Here is a 20,170-nt window from a genome sequence, read left to right on the forward strand (position 1 = left end):
TCTTTCATATGCTCCAGCTGAGCCTGTTTCCCAGAATAGGCACATCCTAACACACTGTCCCTTTAATGTTCTCATTGCTATGGAGAGATTTGGGAATGTTTGGACAATAGCCAAATGATATCCTTTAAATGGTAGCAGCTCTTGGCGTTTGTAGGCAATATCCCCTTCATTTCCTGGATTCAAGATAGCCCACCCATACTTAAAATTCCCTCTTTTTTAAATGTGACTATTGCTTAAGCCTCAACCACTCATGGGAGTAAAAACAAATAATAATAATAATAATAACATTAATAATAATTAGTAAAAAGCCTGGTAATATTGAGAGTTGCTGTAGAAGTAAAGCAGAAGTTGCCCATCACCAAGAAACTGTTATATATTAAATTAAGGATCCTATGTGATGCACTGGATGAGTTTGAATCCTGGTGATATTACTTATATCTCTGTGATTTTGAGCAAATATTTAATCTTCCAAGCCTCAGTTTCCTCATCTATAAAATGAGAATGGCTTCACTTACGTGGCCTCTGATGTTTCTTCCAACTCTATAGATATTTTGGTCTTGTGACATTTGCCTAGCCCAGCAGCACTATTGTGAGGATCAGGTAGGATAATCTAGGAACAGCATGGTGGGCAGAAAGATCAATAGAGTTGGAAAAAAGAGTTCAAGACTTGGTTCTGTCATTTATTTGATAGTGACATGTCACCACCAATAAGTTTATTAGCCTCTCAGCATCCTCACCTGTGAAATATGAATAGCAAATTTCTTGTTTGCCTTGCAGGATGATTGCAAAAATTCAATGAGATAATGATTATGAAAGGACCCTGTAGCACTACACACATGCAAAACAGGTTTTCTTTGCCTAAATAGGCAGTCCTCCCCTAACATCACCCCCAAACCCACCCCCAATTTACAGAGTAGAGATATGAGCTGCTGTTGTGCATTTATTTCCTGAATCTTACTTTTTTGCTCCAGCTCACCACACATTCACCTCATAAACTGAGAACTTAAGCATTGTATAGGGACAGATGGGCTGTATTCCAACACTTGTATAGGAAATTAAATTGAATTAAGTGAGGCTCTCATGAGTTTCAAGAATCTGATCCTTTTTCTCTACTGCACATTTTGTTAATCTACTCTTACAATGTTGATGATTCAGGACATATACTACACCTCTTTCTATCTTTACATGCCCTGACAGGTGAGCATGTACTGTGAAGATATGGGACAAGCAAAGTCAGGATTTTGCTTTGCTGAAATCCATTTTGAGACTTCTGAGCAAGGCATTGTATATGCAATTGGAAACTGCCTCTGTACATTTTCAAGCTTGGAACAATTGAAATGAGTTTGAAACTTGATAAGAGTTCTGAAAAAGAGGTCAGAAGGGAGTGGGATAAGCTAGTGAAAGATTTACAGAATTGCTTATGGACAACTCATGGCCTTCACTGGTACTCAACATATTTAAAAAAAAAAACTAGAGGAAAGTCTTCAGGACACTGGATGAATGATTTGTAGGAAGATAGGGGAAAGACTCACAAAGAGAGAGAGAGCAATAACTTGCTATGGGATTAAAGAGGGTAGCTAGGTGATGCAGTGGATAGTGTTGTGCCTGGAGTCAGGAAGACGCATCTTGGTGAGTTCAAATCTGGCCTCAGACACTTCTTAGCTGTGTGACCCTGACCTAGTCACTTAACCCTGTTGCCTTCAGTTCTGCATCTGTAAAATGAGCTGGAGATGAAAATGATAAAACACTCCAGAATCTTTGACAAGGAAAAAAACCAAAAGGGGTCACGAAGAGTTGGGTACAACTTAAAAATGACTGAACAAATAGGATCAAAGATTAAAGTATTGGAGTCTGGAGCTATGGATTAAATTCTAACAAATGAAGGAGTTAAAGAAAAGAGAGTGTAAGATCAATTTTTTCTAGGAAAATGCCTAACCAAGGGCACCTAGGTGGCAGAGTGGATAAAGCACTGGCCTTGGATTCAGGAGGAACTGAGTTCAAATCCAGGCTCAGATACTTGACACTTACTAGTTGTGAGACCTGGGCAAGTCACTTAACCCTCATCACACTGCAAAAACAAAACAAAACAAAATTTACAAAGAAAGAAAGAAAATGCCTAACCACTGGGGCCTAAAAATCTGGGATGCTGGAATATAAATTGTCTTCAATTACTTTTGTAGAAAGTTGTATTGTCCTGATTAAAAATAGAAAAAATAATTTTAGGAATGCATGTAAAAGAGGCCAGAGTATTCTAAAAATTTTTATCTTAATCAGGCCTAGGGTAGGAATAAGTCTTACAGATTCAGCTTACTGGATTTGTGTCAGATTCTCATATTTGGGGTCATGGTAGACAGGGACGGAGCTAAATAGCATCTTATTAGAGGGGATAGCTGAGTATAGTCAATAAGGAAACAAGTCCATTCTCATAGGATCAAAGAAATTAGACCAAGATATATAGAAATAATGCAAATCAATCTCTTCATTTTGTAAGTGAGGATTCAGTGCTAAGGTTGGATAGGAGAAGAGAAAAGAAAAAATTACTTGCTCCAGGGTCACATAGTCAATAATGTTGTCATTCAGTCAAATCCATCTGTTCATAACTCCATTTAGGGTTTTCTTGGCAAGGATATTGGAGTGGTTTGCCATTTCCTTCCCCAGATTATTTTATAGATGAGGTAAATGAGGCAAACAGGGTGAAGTGACTTTCCCAGGGTCACACAGCTAGTAAGTGTATGAGGCCAGATTTGAACTCATGAAGATGAGTCTTTTTGAATCCAAGCCCACTGTTATATCCACTGTGTCAACAAGCTGCTCATGAGTCAATAAGGAGTTGAGCAGTATTCAAACCCATGTCTTTTGAACATAGACCTAGTCCCTTTTTTCCATTACACCCTTCTGTAATCAGGAGGAGAAAGAGCTTCAAGTCAGATTCTTAGAGAAGGTTATTGGAAATTGTAGTCCACGAGCACCAGAGCCATATTTCTAATACCAGATGAACTAAGTACGGGAAAAGGCACTAGGTAAATCTGTTAGAAGATGGGCTACCTCAGGAGTCACATTCATGAACACTGAGCTGACCACATGGTCCATGTGAAAGTTTTGTTGTGCTCTGATGACTTATTGCTTTGTCTTTGATCCAGTGATTTTGGCTTGTTTGCTTTTAGACATTCTTAGAAAATTCGCCAGGAATTTTCACTGGTTGTCCCACTAGGTATCTGTCTCTGTCTCTCTCTCTGTCTCTGTCTCTGTGTCCCTGTCTCTGTCTCTCTGTCTCTCTCTCTCCTCCTCCTCCTCCTTATCCTCATCCTCATCATCATCTCTGCCTTCTAGCTTCCTTCAGATCCCAGATACAATTCTACCTTCTCCAAGAATCTGATTCATTATCCTGCTTGCTTTTAGTACCTTCTCTCTTTCTGATTACCTCTAATTTCACCTGTATATAGCTTGTTTGTGTATAGTTGTTTGCATGTTGTTTCCTCCATTAGATAGTTAGCTCTTTGTGGGCAGGGTCTATCTTTTGCCCTTTTTGTATCCCCAGTGCTTGGTGCAGTGCTTGTTGACTGACTGATATACCCTTTTACATGTTTCAACTCCAATTCTTTTTTTGTTAAGTCCATTTGGCAGGGATATAATACTCTGAAGATTGTGGATCTTCTGTGGTAACTGATAAGATAGCTGGAAGTTTCTTTGTAGTTCCTTAAGTGCATATCTAAATCACTAATATTCCATTCACCCCCCCCCCATCCTCTTAAGAGTTCCATTTGCTAATGGGTTTTATTGAATGAAATGTTTGCAGGCCCTTTGGACTTAGATGCTTTTGGTCTTTTGGTTCCAGGCGTAAATAGATTAATGGATGGATGGATAGATAGATGGATGGACAGATAGATTATTTTGCTGAGCTTTTTTTGGCCTTAAATTACTTATGAACATTGTTATTTAAAAATAAACACCATCACCCAAAAAAGGAATGATAAAATGGTGGTAATATAGCATCTCTTTATGTACCTAGTATATTTTTATTTACTTAGAATCTTGTTATATTTACAAATATTTAATATGAACTCATGTTTTACTGTATAGGACTTTTAATAAAATATATCACTTCTCAGCACACACACACACACACACACACGCACACACACGCACACACACACACACACACACACACACACACACACTGTTCTCCTCTTAACTGATTTCACTTTAGATTCATTTATTTTTCTCTGTCTTTTCCCCCCCCTAGGATGAAAGAATGATGTGATGGATATAACTATGGGCTGCTGTACGGGCACAGGACCTCCTCCCTCCTGCCTTGTACTCCTGCTTCTCAAGCTTTTGGCCAGTGTTTCCCAGGGTCTCCCAGGGACAGGACCTCTGGGCTTCCACTTTACACATTCCATTTATAATGCTACAGTGTATGAGAACTCAGCAGCAAGGACCTATGTCAACAGCCAGAGCAGAATGGGTATCATCTTGTCAGATCTTTCTTGGGACATCAAATACAGAATAGTGTCTGGGGATGAAGAAGGCTTCTTCAAAGCAGAGGAAGTCATCATTGCAGACTTCTGTTTCCTAAGAATAAGAACTAAAGGTGGCAATTCTGCCATACTGAATAGAGAAATACAGGACAATTATTTATTGATTGTAAAAGGTTCTGTCAGAGGAGAGGATCTAGAAGCATGGACCAAAGTGAATATACAGGTTTTGGATATGAATGATTTGAGACCTTTGTTTTCACCAACAACGTACTCTGTTACAATAGCAGAAAGCACACCTTTAAGGACTAGCATCGCCCAGGTAACAGCAACCGATGCTGACATTGGTTCTAATGGTGAATTCTACTATTACTTTAAAAGCAAAGTTGACCTCTTTTCTGTTCACCCTACAAGTGGTGTAATCTCTCTTAGTGGGAGGTTAAATTATGATGAGAAGAACAGGTATGACCTTGAAGTTTTGGCAGTGGACCGGGGGATGAAACTTTATGGTAATAATGGTGTCAGCAGCACAGCAAAGCTTTATGTTCATATTGAACGGATCAATGAACATGCGCCAACTATCAGTGTGGTCACACACGTCCCCTTCCCATTGGACAAGGAGCCCACATATGCAGTAGTTAATGTTGATGACCTAGATGAGGGTGCAAATGGAGAGATTGAATCAATTTCTATTGTGGCTGGAGATCCTCTGGAACAGTTTCTCCTGGTAAAGGAAGGGAAATGGATTAATGAGTACAAAATTAAGGAGAAGAAGCCCATTGACTGGGGGGGCTTTCCCTATGGCTACAATCTCACTCTTCAAGCAAAGGACAAGGGTTCTCCTCAGAAGTTTTCAGCAGTAAAAGTCGTCCATATTGCCAATCCCCAGAGAGATAATATCCCAATCAGATTCGAGAAGGAAACCTACAATGTCACCATTAGTGAATTTTCACCTCCTGGAGTTGTGGTTGCCATTGTTAAACTGAGCCCGGAGCCACCAGGGGTGGAATATAGAATATCTCCTGGTGAGGATGCAGAGTATTTTAAGATTAATCCAAGGTCTGGTCTGATAGTCACATCGCAGCCCCTGGATGTCATCAAGAAAGAAGTTTATGAGCTAGGGGTATCAAACAAAGAAGGTGATTTGAAAGCACAAGTCACCATCAGCTTAGAAGATGCCAATGATCATACTCCTGAATTCCAGCAGCCATCTTATGAAGCTTTTGTTAATGAGAGTGTGCCTGTGGGTACCAGCGTGTTGGCAGTTTCTGCTTCTGATAGGGATAAGGGAGAGAATGGGTATATCACATATAGTATTGCCAGCCTCAGTGCATTACCATTTTCCATTAACCAGTTTACAGGTATCATTCGTACAACTGAGGAACTGGATTTTGAATCTTCTCCAGAAAATTACAGGTTCATTGTGAGGGCCTCTGATTGGGGTTCACCTTATCGACATGAAAGTGAGGTCAATGTGACCATTCGCATAGGAAATGTCAATGACAACAGTCCCTTGTTTGAAAAAGTGGCCTGCCAGGGAGTCATTTCTTATGACTTCCCTGTTGGTGGACACATTACTGCTGTGTCAGCAATAGATATTGATGAACTGGAACTAGTAAAATACAAAATCATCTCTGGAAATGAACTTGGGTTTTTTTATTTAAATCCTGACTCAGGTGTCTTACAACTTAAAAAGTCCTTGATTAACTCTGGTGTAAAGAATGGTAACTTCGGTCTCAGGATCACAGCCACTGATGGGGAGAATTTTGCAGATGCCATGTTTGTTAACATTTCTGTCTTACAGGGAAAGGTATCTTCTAAAAGCTTCAGCTGTAGAGAAACTCGAGTGGCACAAAAGCTAGCAGAGAAGCTCCTCATCAAAGCAAAAGCCAATGGGAAGCTGAATTCAGAAGATGGGTTTCTTGACTTTTATTCTGTTAATAGGCAGGGACCCCATTTTGATAAATCCTTTCCTTCTGACATCGCTGTCAAGGAGGACCTGCCAGTTGGTGCTAACATATTGAAAATAAAAGCCTTTGACGCAGACTCTGGCTTCAATGGGAAGGTGGTTTTCACAATTTCTGATGGTAATACAGACAGTTGCTTCAACATTGACATGGAAACAGGTCAGCTTAAAGTTCTGATGCCAATGGACCGAGAACAAACAGACCTCTACCTTCTTAACATTACAATTTATGACTTAGGGAAACCCCAGAAATCCTCATGGAGGTTACTGACCATTAATGTGGAGGATGCCAATGACAACAGGCCCATTTTCCTGCAGGAGAGTTATTCTGTTAATATTTTAGAAAGTTCGAGTATTGGTACTGAGATTATTCAAGTGGAAGCCCGGGATAAAGACTTGGGACCTAATGGTGAAGTGACTTACTCAGTATTAACAGATGCACAGCAATTTTCCATCAACAGTTCAACTGGGATAGTTTATGTAGCTGATCAGCTAGACCGGGAATCCAAAGCAAACTATTCTTTAAAAATAGAGGCCAGGGACAAATCTGAGAGTGGCCAGCAGCAATTTTCTGTGGTTACTCTTAAGGTTTTCTTGGATGATGTCAACGATTGCTCCCCTACTTTTATACCAACTAGCTACAGTGTGAAGGTCCTTGAAGATCTTCCAGTTGGCACAGTCATTGCATGGTTGGAAACCCATGATCCAGACCTTGGCTTGGGAGGTCAAGTGCGTTACTCATTGGTGAATGACTATAATGGGAGATTTGAAATCGATAAAGCCAGTGGTGCCATTCGTTTGAGCAAGGAGCTTGATTATGAGAAGCAGCAGTTCTACAACCTCACTGTCCGTGCAAAAGACAAAGGGCGCCCTGTATCTCTGTCATCTATTTCCTTTGTGGAGGTAGAAGTGGTAGATGTCAATGAAAACCTTCATACTCCCTATTTCCCAGACTTTGCTGTTGTTGGATCTGTAAAGGAAAACTCCCGTATTGGAACAAGTGTATTACAGGTGACCGCAAGAGATGAGGATTCTGGAAGAGATGGGGAGATCCAGTATTCTATCAGAGATGGCAGCGGTCTCGGGAGGTTTAACATAGATGACGAAAGTGGTAAGTTTAAACATAAAGGCGAGAGTGATTGCTTTACCTTCTGTAAATGTTCACGGAGAAGCAAAATGATGGGTTTATGCACCAGTGAGTCCAGCTTCATTGTACTGAACTCAGTTAAATTGCAAACATGTATTTGATGCCAGGTTGACATACGTTAAAAGCTTTTGTTATAACAGTCACATGGGGGCTAAGGGAGAGGGCTTTTTGATTTAGTAATTCAGTTTTCAGTGGGAGCCCCAGGATTTTTATTAGTCACTGGCTCAGTTACTGCTGTCACTTTATCTTTTGATAGCTGCAAATAACTATTGTCACCTCTGTTGATTGCACTCTTGACCCTCATGAAAATATAGGGGCCTAGTAAAGTAAATTATGGCAGAATTGGCTTTAAATTAGAAGTGTGAAATGGATTCTTAAATGGATTTTATATCCTACTTCTTCCTTTTGCCATGGTTCTTTTTCTGTAATGATATTGAATCAATTGTTTGGTTTCTATCATTTTTCATGGGCCTATTACAACTTTAAACAATAAGCACTGACATTCGGCATTCTCTGAGATACTGATCTTAAACATGGTGCTTTTATATGCATATGTGTACTTGTGTGTATGTATGTGTGTGTGTTCATACATATACTGGTATAAAATTAGATAATCTAGGTTTTGCTATGCAAATTATTTTTCTATAAGAAATGCTTTTTTAAAAAGATGAGCAAATATTATTTCACACCTTTACTGCAGTGGCTCAGTTGTAACCCATTCAGCCTCTCACATTTGTATGGAATTATGTTTGCATTCATGTATTTTTCTGTGTCAAGTATAAGTGTATACACATGTGTGTATATATATATATACATATATATATACATATACACACACATATATACATATTTCCATTCATAAATCATATTCCTCTGGTCATCTCCTCCAGATTTTAAGTTTCTTAAAACCAGATTTGTCCTGTTGGTATTCTGCAAAGTCCTTGAAACCAAATACAGTGGTTTTTCCCTAGTGGATGCCCAGGGGATTTTGACAACCATTCTTTAAATCCTAAGTGTCATAATGACTATTAGTATTACTAGAACAAAAGTAATATAAAATGGAGATATTTTAGTACTTAAACAGGGTAAAAGGCAGTTTGTTATACCGGATAGCTAGCCTCATTCCCTGGGAGTCTTGAGTTCAGATCCAGACTTTTATATATATTGGCTGCATGAGCCTGGACAAGTCACTTAACCTTAGTACTTGATGCACCTCTAAGTTTGAGTTGGAGAGGATGTATTGACTTGTATAGGTAGAGGAAATTTAGATTCTTTACCTGGACACTTTCTATTCTAATAAAATCTCAGGTCCAGGCCCTATTATAGGAGAAATATTTTTAAAGTATTTTAAAGTATATACAGTTGGAGTAGACAATATCATCTTTTGCCCACCAAACATCGACTTTATATTCAAATATTTTAAAATAAAATTTATATCATTTGTTTTCATATCACCAACATTTCTCTGTATATTCCTCCTTTCCTTCTCTATCCCACCCCTGCCATCTTTTATAATAAAGGAGAAAAAGGGAGAGGAAAATATCAAACTAAAAAAATATCTAAAAAGAAACACCTCTGGGATATTTAAATTTTAGTCTAGCCCCCACTTCTGAATAACAATTTTCTAAGTGTAAATAGTGGATAGAGTCATGAAATTGGATTAAACCTGATTTCAAATCTTGCTTCAGATGCTTCAATAGCTCTGTGACCCTGGGCAAGTCACAGCCTCTCTGTACCTCATTTTCCTCATACGTAAAATGAGAGAGTTGTTGAGAGAGTTGATGTTCTCTAACTCCATTTTAGCTGAGAACAAATCAATGAACATGTGTTTTCATCGCCTAAATGAAGCGTACATTGAAGCCTAAAATATGCTTTAATTCAATTTTATTATATATTATTTGCCAATGTGTTAAGCCGCATTTGTATTGTGACTTGGTTGTCCTCCGTGCTTGGAACATTCTCCATCCTCACCTGTCTCTTAATTTCTCTGACTACTTTTAGCACTCAGTTCAAATCTAACTTTATGCAAGAAGCCTGCCTCAATCCCCTACTGATGATGCTAGTGTCTTCCCTCTCAGTCTACTATGTGTAATGCAGTTGATTGGTAAACTCCTTGAGGGTAGTAGGGACCTTTTTTTTTTTTTGCTTGCACTTTTATTCTAGGATCTTAACATAGGACTTAGTACACATAGTAAACAATAAATGCTGTATATATGTGTATATATGCATATATGCATCTATCTATCATCTATCATCTGTTTTTCTATCTATATCTATACATGCATCCATCATCTATATCTGTTTATTGATCTATATTTCTATCTATCCCGCCCTCCCCTCTCTCTATCTCCCTCTCCCTCTTCCCCTCTCCCCTCTCCCCTCCCCCCTCCCCCTCTCATCTCTAGTATTTAATGCTAGATGTCGAGGGATGGAAAGACAAACAAAACTCAAACCACTACTTGCCCTCAGGGAGCTTATATTCTACTAGTCAAGGGCCCTTTCCAATGTGTTACATAAGCTTTGAGTTAATTCATTGTTTATAAGAGACTTTTAATTTCTAAAATCATGGGACTTATTACATTCTTTCCCTCATTGTGTAACCTTTTTTCTTTTCTTTTTATTAATGTAACCATCTTCTTCTACTTGTAAGAAATAAAGACTTTGATTTGGGTGTTGAAATCTTTCCTGAAGATTAGATTTTCTGTACAATAATATTCACAACTTCCCCTCTCACCTCTGCAAGAATTTTGCTAATTAGCAACCTATAAACCCCTGGAAGCTGACTCAGAATGATTGCTTGGATTCTTGCCAACTTGAGGCAGTGTTGAGGATAAGTTTGGCAATCGGTTGTCCAACATGAGAAGTCATTAGCATGATGCTGTTGGGTTAGCAATAGTTTAAGCGCTATTGAATGATTCATCAGCCCTTTGCTCTGGTGAAGTGCTAAAAGTCACAGTTTGAATTGCATTTGAGGCACCAGGCTGTTTATTCTTTCTGCAGTTAATGAGTCTTTCCTCAAAGGACACACTGGATTTCTCTGGGCCTTTTAGACAGAATGACCCAACCTCATTTGGGTTTATGTTGCTAACCAATGATTGAGTTCAGCTGTCAAGAGATTTGATGCTTGTCCCTAAATTTAGCTGGGGGCCCAGAATAAAGTGTGTCCTAGATTATTGCTGTTATGTAAGGTGCTATTTCTTTCTTTGTCTGCTATCTTTTAAAACAAACTTCTTCCCCTTTTTCCTCCTTTTCAAAAATGTGTATAATTCACTAGTCTTCATTAGTGGTCATTTTCTAGTATTCTTCTTAAAAAATACCTTCTTGTCGTTTCATAAGCACTAGAAATGAGAACAATAAGGATGTGGTTATCTGTTACACTGCATTTCTGTTGGTTAAGTCTTTTAAAAAAATTCCCATAGATTATAGTTTTGTTTTTCCCTGGAACTCAGGAAACAGAACCATGCCTTGAAATTCTTTACTGTACACAGACACTTAATAAATGTTTAACAGTGTGCATTTTAAATGGATTAACTAGAGCTCCAACTACAGTGGATTTGATTATTATTTAAATCACTAATCTGGAAGATGCAATTTAATCAGTTTTTTCCTATAGAGGTTTAACTCTTAATGTATGCTATAACATTAATATATAATCTTCACAACTCAGAGGTTTCACTTCATATACATATGTATATATGTGTGTGTGTGTTTGTATGTGTGTATGTATTTATACATATATGTACTCATTATATATTTTAAACCAATAGTTTATCTTTTAAAAAATACTTTGTACCCACACACACACACAAAAAAAAACCTGACTGTTGATTTTGTTATTTGGTTTACCTAAGGTAATTAAAAGGAATATATTTGGAGTGACCCACATCTCATACTCCACATTTGTTAATTTTGAATATTTAGAGCTGATTTTTCAGATCTTTTCTGGATCATAGTAAGCATAGATGTTGAAGTAGGGTCATGGAATTGAGAAATGGGAGACTCTTTTAAGATTATTTAGTCAATCCCCTCATTTCAGACATGAGGAAACTGAGGTTCAGGGAGTTGCTTAGTGGGTTTCCCCTGGTGAAAGTATGTTGATTGGGTTGGTAAAAGGGTAAGAGCAGAGGTGGGTTTTTTGTCATTTTGGGTTTTTTTTGTTTTTGTTTTTTGCTGGGCAATGAGGGTTAAGTGACTTACCCAGGGTCACACAGCTAGTAAGTGTCCAGTGTCTGAAGCCAAATTTGAACTCTGGTCCTCCTGAATCCAGGGCGGTGCTTAATCCACTGTGCCATCTAGCTGCCCCAGAGCAGAGGGTTTTTATACATAGAATGGGATATAATATTCAAGAGGTAAGCAGAGACCACAGTGGTGAAATTTGAACTTTTTGAAAATGTGCTCAAACCATCGAAGACTTTTGGGCATAGTTATTATTGGAAAATTAATCACTGAAACATTTATTATGTGCTTACAATGTGACAGGCACTGTTCTAAGGATTGGTCTTAGAAATAATGGCAAAAATTACAGTCCTTGCCCTCAAGAAGGTCAGTCTCATGGGAGAAACAACATGTAAGTTATGTACATTTGAAATATATACAGTGTAGTAAATAAAAAAGATAATAAGCATTTAATTAAATGGGAGGTAATCTCAGAAGGTAGGTCTTTTGAGAGTGAGAAAGGAGAAGTCTGGGAAAGGCCTGCTGTGAAAGGTGGGATTCGAGTTGAGTCTTGAAGGAAGACAAGAAACCCAGTAGGCAGAAGTGAAGAGGAAGGACATTCCTGGGATGGACAGCCATTGAGAAGCTTGGAGTTAGGAGATGGAGATCTTAGAGAAACAAAGAAAGACCCATGTTGCTGAATCACAGAGTGTTTGGATGGTGATAAAATGTAAAATGACTGGAGAGATAGAGAAGAGTGAGTTTGAGAATGTTGGGTTTTGTTTGTTTGTTTGTTTTTTAGTGAGGCAATTGGCATTAAGTGATTTGCCTAGGGTCATACAGCTAATAAATATTAAGTGTCTGAGGCTGGATTTGAACTCAGGTACTCCTGACTCCAGGGCTGATGCTCTATCCACTGCACCACCTAGCTGCCCCCCCCCCATTTGTGAATGGTTTTAAAAGCCATACTGAGGGTTATACATTTGATCATTTAGGTGATTGGGGTATTGAGTGAGGAAGGAGGGGGATGGAGGTAAAATGGTCAGATTCAAGCTTTAGGAAGGTCACTTTGACATCTTAGAGAAGGATAGATTAGAGTAGGGGGAGACTTCAGGCAGGGAGACCAATAATCAAGCTATTATAACAATTTGGGTATGAAGTAATAAAGATTTGCACCAGAGTGATGGTTGTGTGAGTAGAGAGAAGGGAACATGTTTGAGCAATGGAAAGATAGAAATGACAAGACTTGGTTACTGGATGTGTGGGGTGAAGTTGAGTGAGTAGTTGAAGGTAACACCAAAGGCTTGAGCCTAGATGATTGCAGGGATGGTCTTGCCCTTAACAGTAATAGGGAAATGCAGAAGAGGGGAAAGGGTTCAGAGGTGGAGGAAGGAAGATAATGAATTCTGTTTTGTATTTCTTGAGTTTGAGGTGTCTACAGGACATCCATTTTGAGATAGCCATTAGGCAGGCTGGAAGTCAGAAGAGGTTAGGGATGGATAAACAATGAAATTATGTATATTATTAGAGGAAAATCTTTCTAGATATTTGATTAAATTATACTCTTTCTTTTCATTAAAAGCTTTCAGCATGTTCCTAGTTATTTGCCTTGCTCTTGTGGATGCTTTTGTGAAATGTCAGTACTTAGCACAACCTCTGACCCACACACAGTAAATACTTAATAAATGTCTGTTGGCTGACTAATTACTTACATTCTGAAAGGACATTGATGGAAATTGCATAGGATGAGAAGATACGGAAAAGGTGGGCTCTGTACTGATTGAGTAAGTATTAGTGTCAGGGAGATCATGAATCTGTTAAAGGATTGAATTTTAACAGCCTCAGAAGCCTAAAAAATGTTCTGAGAGGGCCTTTGCCTTACATGGCCATGGCTGCCTCCCAACTAGGCATTCAGGGGGAGCCATGTACCCCAGTTTCTCCTTGCCTAAGTGCACACAAACCTCTTTCCTTTTAGCAAGACAAATCTCCATTTACCAAGACAAAGAAACCCAAAGAAAACACAAAAATAGCAATAAAATACAGATGGCTAGGTTTTTAAAACAGGAAGATTATAGTATGGACCAAGTAAAGATTCATTTTACTGTCACATCTTAAAAGGTTTCACTTTTCCTTGTTTCTGTGTCTTACCTCAGCTATGTCTCGCTGACCTCTTCCCACTGGTAGGTCAGCTTTCTAGTCTGTTTATACTAGACTAGCACCTGGCTCCCCTTCTGACCTTCAGAATTGGCTTAATTTCCTCAACACCTTTGCAATACCAGAAGGAGATTACTTCTCTTTGTTTTGAACCCTGAATCCCTGACTAGGATTCTTACTTAATTCTTGTTTCTAGTTTGAGGGTTGGGGTTTTTTTTTTGTCATTCCATGCTGAACATATGAGATTCAATAGATGTTGAGATCCTGGTTGTAAGAGTGGATTATCTGGGGGCGGCTGGGTGGCTCAGTGGATAAAGCACTGACCCTGGATTCAGGAGTACCTGAGTTCAAATCCGGCCTCAGACACTTGATACTTACTAGCTGTATGACCGTGGGCAAGTCACTTAACCCCCATTGCCCTGCAAAAAAAAAAAAAAAAGAAAAAGAGTGGATTATCATTTCTTTTTTTCTAATTAAGTTAGAAGACCAGGATCATTGACTCCTCAGTCTCAGTTCTTGAATATTTAAAATAGGAACAATGCTTACTCCACCCCCCAAAATTCCCACTGTCCCATAGATCTAATTAGGTAACCTATGTAAAACATTTTGATAATTATAAGGTGCAATATGAATGAGTTGTTATCTTGTGAATAACTATTCTCTAGGTTCTCTTTAATGAATCATGTTGTAGGTTTCCTAAGAGTAGTAACTTTCTGGAATTCTATCATAATTTTACAATAAATGGTACTTTGAAACGTTTTATGATAATAGACTTTGTCCTGACAGTGTACTGTGTTATTAAAGACTGATCCTAGTACCAAACACCCATCACATTGACAACAACATGTATTTGAGTGAATTCTTGGAGGATTCCTTGTCATCTATTTACAAAACCTTCCTACAAATGGATCTGTTGTTCAATTGTATCTTACTCTTCATGACCCCATTTGGGGTTTTCTTGGCAAAAATACTGGAGTGGTATGACCTTTCCTTCTCCAGCTCATTTTACAGATGAGGAAACTGAGCCAAATGGGAAAACAGGGTTGTGACTTGCCCACAGTCTCACAGCTCATGTCTAATGCCAGATTTGAAATCAGGGAGTTGAGTCTTCCTGACTCCAAGTCCTATCCACTTCACCAAATTAGAATCCTTATTCCCTAATGATATCTCTGACCTTTAACACATTGCAGATTAAGTATTTTTTTCAAGCAATATAGTATTTATTTTCTAGTTACATGTAGAGGTAACTTTCAACATTTGGGGTTTTTTTCCAATTTTTTTTAAGTGAGGCAACTGGGGTTAAGTGATTAGCCCAAGGTCACACAGCTAGTAAGTTTCAAGTGTCTGAGGTCAGATCTGAACTCAGGTCCTCCTGACTCCAGGGCTGATTCTCTATCCACTGCGCCACTTAGCTGCCCCTCAACATTTGCTTTTATAAGATTTCTACTTTCAAATTTTTTCCCCTCTCTCCCCTCTCCCCAAGACAGTAAGCAATCTGATATAGGTTATATATGTATAATTAGATTGAGTATTTTACATAGAAAGTTTTAAAAGTATTTAAGAGCAACAAAATCCTAAAATTTAACAAATTTGACTTTTAAAAATAGCGAGGCATCATAGTACATAGCCTTAAATTCTACCTCTGACAAATACTGGATTTATTATCATGGGCAATTCACTGAAGCTCTCATTGCATAAAGCAATTCTCTAAGACTCAAGTTACAGTAGTATTGCTGATGTGCCTTGATGGAGGTAATTTTCACACCAGGAATTTCCTATGCCAATGAAATCATAAGGTCATGAGGGAGACAAAAAAGGGGAAGAGAGAAGAGCGAAAGGGAGAGGGAAGAAAGATATTTATTCACCTTGATTGCAGTATCACCAGAAATCAAGGATGCCTCCCATTTGGGGCTTGTGATGGGTTTTCAGTGCGTTGGGCATCTCTGTATGCATTGTGCATAATGATAACTGAGATTGTGTTATTTGTAGTAGCTACGTACCTGAGGTTTGTAGTATTGTAGTTGATCTCCACCAATACTGTGCTCATCTCTTTATGACAACGTTTTGAGTCTAATGTATTGCAATGTGCATTGTTAACAGTTCTTTGGTTTATAAAGGGAGGAAATGGAAATGAATAGGGCTTCAGTTTCTCTGGCCTATGATTTCCAGACCTCTTCCTATAGTTGCAGGGCTAGGTCTGCTGAACAGAAAGCCTTTTTTCCCTTTCTGCTGTGTCGACAGAAATAAAAGTCTTAAGGGTTGTCCCAGTTTAGAAATAGTAGTGTTATTAATGGGGGGGAAAGCCTAATAATTTCATAAACTTCCCTATTTCAATACAGCTGTGTTCCTCTTTGATACAGCTACACCTTCTGGTAAAAACTACATCTGATACACCTCCTCATCCTGGATAAATCTTAGCATCATCTGTCTTTGTTCTACCATTGGCTCTCCATCACAGGTGAAGAAGGGGACTATGCAGGACTGAGGGTCATTTGAAAAGGACACGTTCCATACAAATATGCATACATAGTTGTGTATCTGTACATAATGGGTTACTATGACCAAATTTTTTATCATCTAGTAGCTATTCTCCTGGTGATTAGCTTCTCTTTACTTAACAAGACAGGCCCAACCATGGCAGACATAAGCTGTTGGCAGACTATAACACCATAGTGGAAAGCCCTTCCACCTAGGTACAAGCTGTCAGAGCTTGCTTGATCTCTATTGCATACCTTGTACTTTTTTTGGAGATATTGTCATATGTTCTTTGTGATTTCAGTTTAAGTCTTGTTGCTTTTGCCATAAAAACTTCTTTAAATGGTCTCCTTTGCTTTACTATCTCTATTTTATCTTCCTTGTTGATGCCAGATTCATATATAACTATATTTTGTTGGTTCTGAGTAGGGTCTTAGTATTCTTCTAAGCTCTGTGTGTGTGTGTGTGTGTGTGTGTGTGTGAGAGAGAGAGAGACAGAGACAGAGACAGAGACAGAGACAGAGAGACAGAGACAGAGAGACAGAGACAGAGAGAGACAGAGAGAGAGAGACAGAGAGGGACAGAGACAGAGAAAGAGACAGAGAGGAGAAAGATAGAGACATAGACCTTTTCACAGTCTGGCGAAGCCTGTGAACTCCTTAGAAAAAACTGTTTTTAAATGCATAAAATAAAATTCATGGGATTACAAAGGAATTTCAAGGTTAGGGAAACTAAAGATATAAGCCCCCCATCGAAGTTCATGGATCCCCTAAAATCTATGAACCCTTACGGATCTCTTAGGAATGGGGGGTGTATGTGAATCCCAGCCTAAGAGCTACTGATTTAGGCCAAACCATTTATATTTTAGATGAGCAAACAGAGAGTCATTGTTGAAATGATCTTCCCAAGGTCACATTACAAAGAAATAATAGCCAGAACTAGGACCCAGGTGTCCTAACTCCCTTTCCAATGCTCTTTGCATCAGACTTCATTGGTCTCTCATAAGGTATAACTTGAATGCCCTTTTTGCTTTGCTTTAAAAACTTCAGTGCCTGCCAGGTAAGTTTCCAGTAGGAAAAAACATGAAACCTTTAGCTTAGCATTCAGAGCCATCCACAGTTTGTTCCCATCCTACCTACTCCACTTTATTTCATACTGATCTGATTCATGAACCCTGTATTCTGGTCAGATTGTACTACTTGCTATTATCCAAAAGTCTCCCTGTGCTTCTGTGTGTTTGTTCCAGCTATTCCTTATGTCTCTAGTACCCTCCTCCTCCTCTCCCTCATTCATTTTTATTCTTCTTGTCATTTCCCAAATGCTGCCTCCTCCAGAAAACAATAAACTTTTTTTGTCAGTCAGCAGGCATTTATTGTGTTTGCTATGTGTCAGGCACTGTACTAAGCACTGGGGATCCAAAAAAAGGCAAAAAAGTCCCTGTTCTCAAGTATAATGTGAGGAAAAACCATACAAGTTGTTGATATGTCTAGCCAGAAGTGATCTCTCCTCTGAGTGCCCCATCACTCTTACAAATGCCTACCTTGTACTAGAGTTACTCAGCTGAATGCAATGTGCATTTATTAAGCACTTACCTTGTGTAAATTATCGTGCTATGCGCTGGTTTGATGAGTGAATGAATGACAATCAGGGAAGAGAGAAGGGTGAAGACTATATATAGTCCATGAGTTTTGTCAGGGATAAAAAAGCACCGTTTTGGTATGAGGAAGTCAAAATTAACTCTTATAGCATCCAGTCCATTGCCTTATGTAATGCAGTAAAAACCTTCTTTCCTTCATGTGCTGAGGCACCAGACTTCACATTTCATATGATTTGTGACTCTTACTCTCCTTAGTTATATTCCCGAAAACTTCTTTGGAAACTCCTCAGTGATGAGTCAAGGAGGAAGACAGATGGCGCTTGGCAGTTTCAGAGTTATTTATGAGAAGCCCAACTCGAATGACTTCCCACCCCCATACCATTCGTTTTCAAATGTGACATTTTTTACCCCAACTCACCTAACTCAAAAAGAGGCTCATTGAATTCTGGCCCAGACTTGCCCCTAAAATTTCCATTTGGGTCCAGACCAAACCAGAGGGAATGGAGTTATGAGCCAGTGACAGTGGGGACTTTCCATGGCTGTGGATTTTTAACTTTCACTCTAAACTTCTCTCCCCTAATTATTCCAGAATCAAAATAATGTTTCCCTGAGGAGCCTCGAACACTGTATTACATTCAGATGAACTTAGTAGTTGTCATATAAGCCAGGTGGGGAAAAGGATTAGATGGTTCTGGGAAAGAGTGAACAGCATGTTTTTATTACTCCTTTCATCAGGCACCTTCTTCTTGACCTTTTCCGAGCTGTTGGTTGGAGGCAGTTTGGGTTTTAATGGAAAGCCTGTTGGTTAGAATCTGTAATAACATCTGCATTGTGTATCAAGCTCTCACTCCTGGTATTGTAAGTAGTCAGTGATAAAAAATAATGACAACCCTAATTAAATAATCCTAATAATGGGGTAAGACAAGAGTTTGGAAAGTGTTGCAGCTTTTTCTCAATATGTGGTCTTGCTATCTTAAATAGGGAATAGTTCTTAACATTTAAAAAAGATTGACTTATCTTGCCTCCCCTGGTCTTTAGGGTCCCTTATGCTTATTATTAAATTGGCCTCAGTTATAAATTTGCCAGGAAAACATAATCAATGACAATTGCTTTTTGGATTTTTTTTCTAACATTATAAATAAATATTCAGAGCCATTTGTGGTGATCACAAATCTAAAAATATGCTGGTTTTTCTCTTCCACATCACTCAAATTCTAATTTGTATTATGTTTATCAGGGCACACATTTCATGTGCTTCACCAAAATAGAAGCTCTCTGAGGGTAGGGATTACTTCTTAGTCACATTTCTTTATTTCTCAGTATATAACCCACTTCTTTGCACACAGTAGTTGCTTAATGAGTTTTTACTTAGAGAGTGAATGAGTGAATGAGTATAGGGATGAATGGACTCTAGGACACACAGGAAGGCAATGAAATTCAAATATGCATCCATATATATAAATATATATATATTTATGCATTTATTATATGTTTTTTCTGTTCTTTCAAATGACTTGCATCTCATTTTAGTTTTGTGAAACTTGTGTGGGGTTTTTGCATGCAGGTTGAAGGATACTTTCATTTAGCATTGCAGTACAAAGAGAGTTATGGAGTTTGATAAATATTTATGTGGTGTTACTACTGTTGCAGTGTTTCATTGAAAAGAGAATGAAATGAAAATGAAAATGGGCTTCAGCCTGTATTTTTAGCTTGCTGGGTTTTATGAAAGTGTGTCTTATCGACAGGCAAAATCTACAAAGAGTTGTATGTAGGATTCAATTCAATGTATATTAAATTCTGGGTGCTGGTGTTTGAATTATTGGATATAATAGGACTCTCCACATTTTCCTATTGGACTGTGTAGATTTTATTACCTACTCTATGGTCACTTTCTGTGATTAAATTCACAGAGCAGCTGACTTTCATTTGCATAACATAGTTAACATGTGGCTCAATATATATATATTTTTTTAAGTCAACATGCTGGTGAGAATAATGCCTTGCTAAATGTTGTACAATGAATCAGAAATATCTCAACCAAAAAAAAATTCATAGAATTAAGATGAAAATTTAAGGGATATGGATGTACACATATAACTTGAATTTAATTATAGAATAAGACATAAGGGCAACAGGATTAACCTTAAAGAACTACAGGAGAGAATGCAATGTAGAAAGCCCCTGGCCTTGGACTCAGGAAA

At 38.4% G+C, this 20,170-nt stretch overlaps 1 protein-coding gene across 1 annotated transcript in view; it reads left to right on the plus strand.

Moving 5' to 3' along the window:
- LOC122747862 (protocadherin Fat 3-like) overlaps positions 1–20,170 on the plus strand; it is a 773,714-nt gene that overhangs the window by 178,210 nt on the left and 575,334 nt on the right. The window contains 1 exon segment of the mRNA XM_043993670.1: positions 4,244–7,552. Coding sequence (XP_043849605.1) covers positions 4,261–7,552 — 3,292 coding nt within the window. The 5' untranslated portion in view covers positions 4,244–4,260.

Source organism: Dromiciops gliroides, chromosome 3 (genome assembly GCF_019393635.1).
Source record: "Dromiciops gliroides isolate mDroGli1 chromosome 3, mDroGli1.pri, whole genome shotgun sequence".
NCBI classification, from domain to species: Eukaryota; Metazoa; Chordata; class Mammalia; order Microbiotheria; family Microbiotheriidae; genus Dromiciops; species Dromiciops gliroides.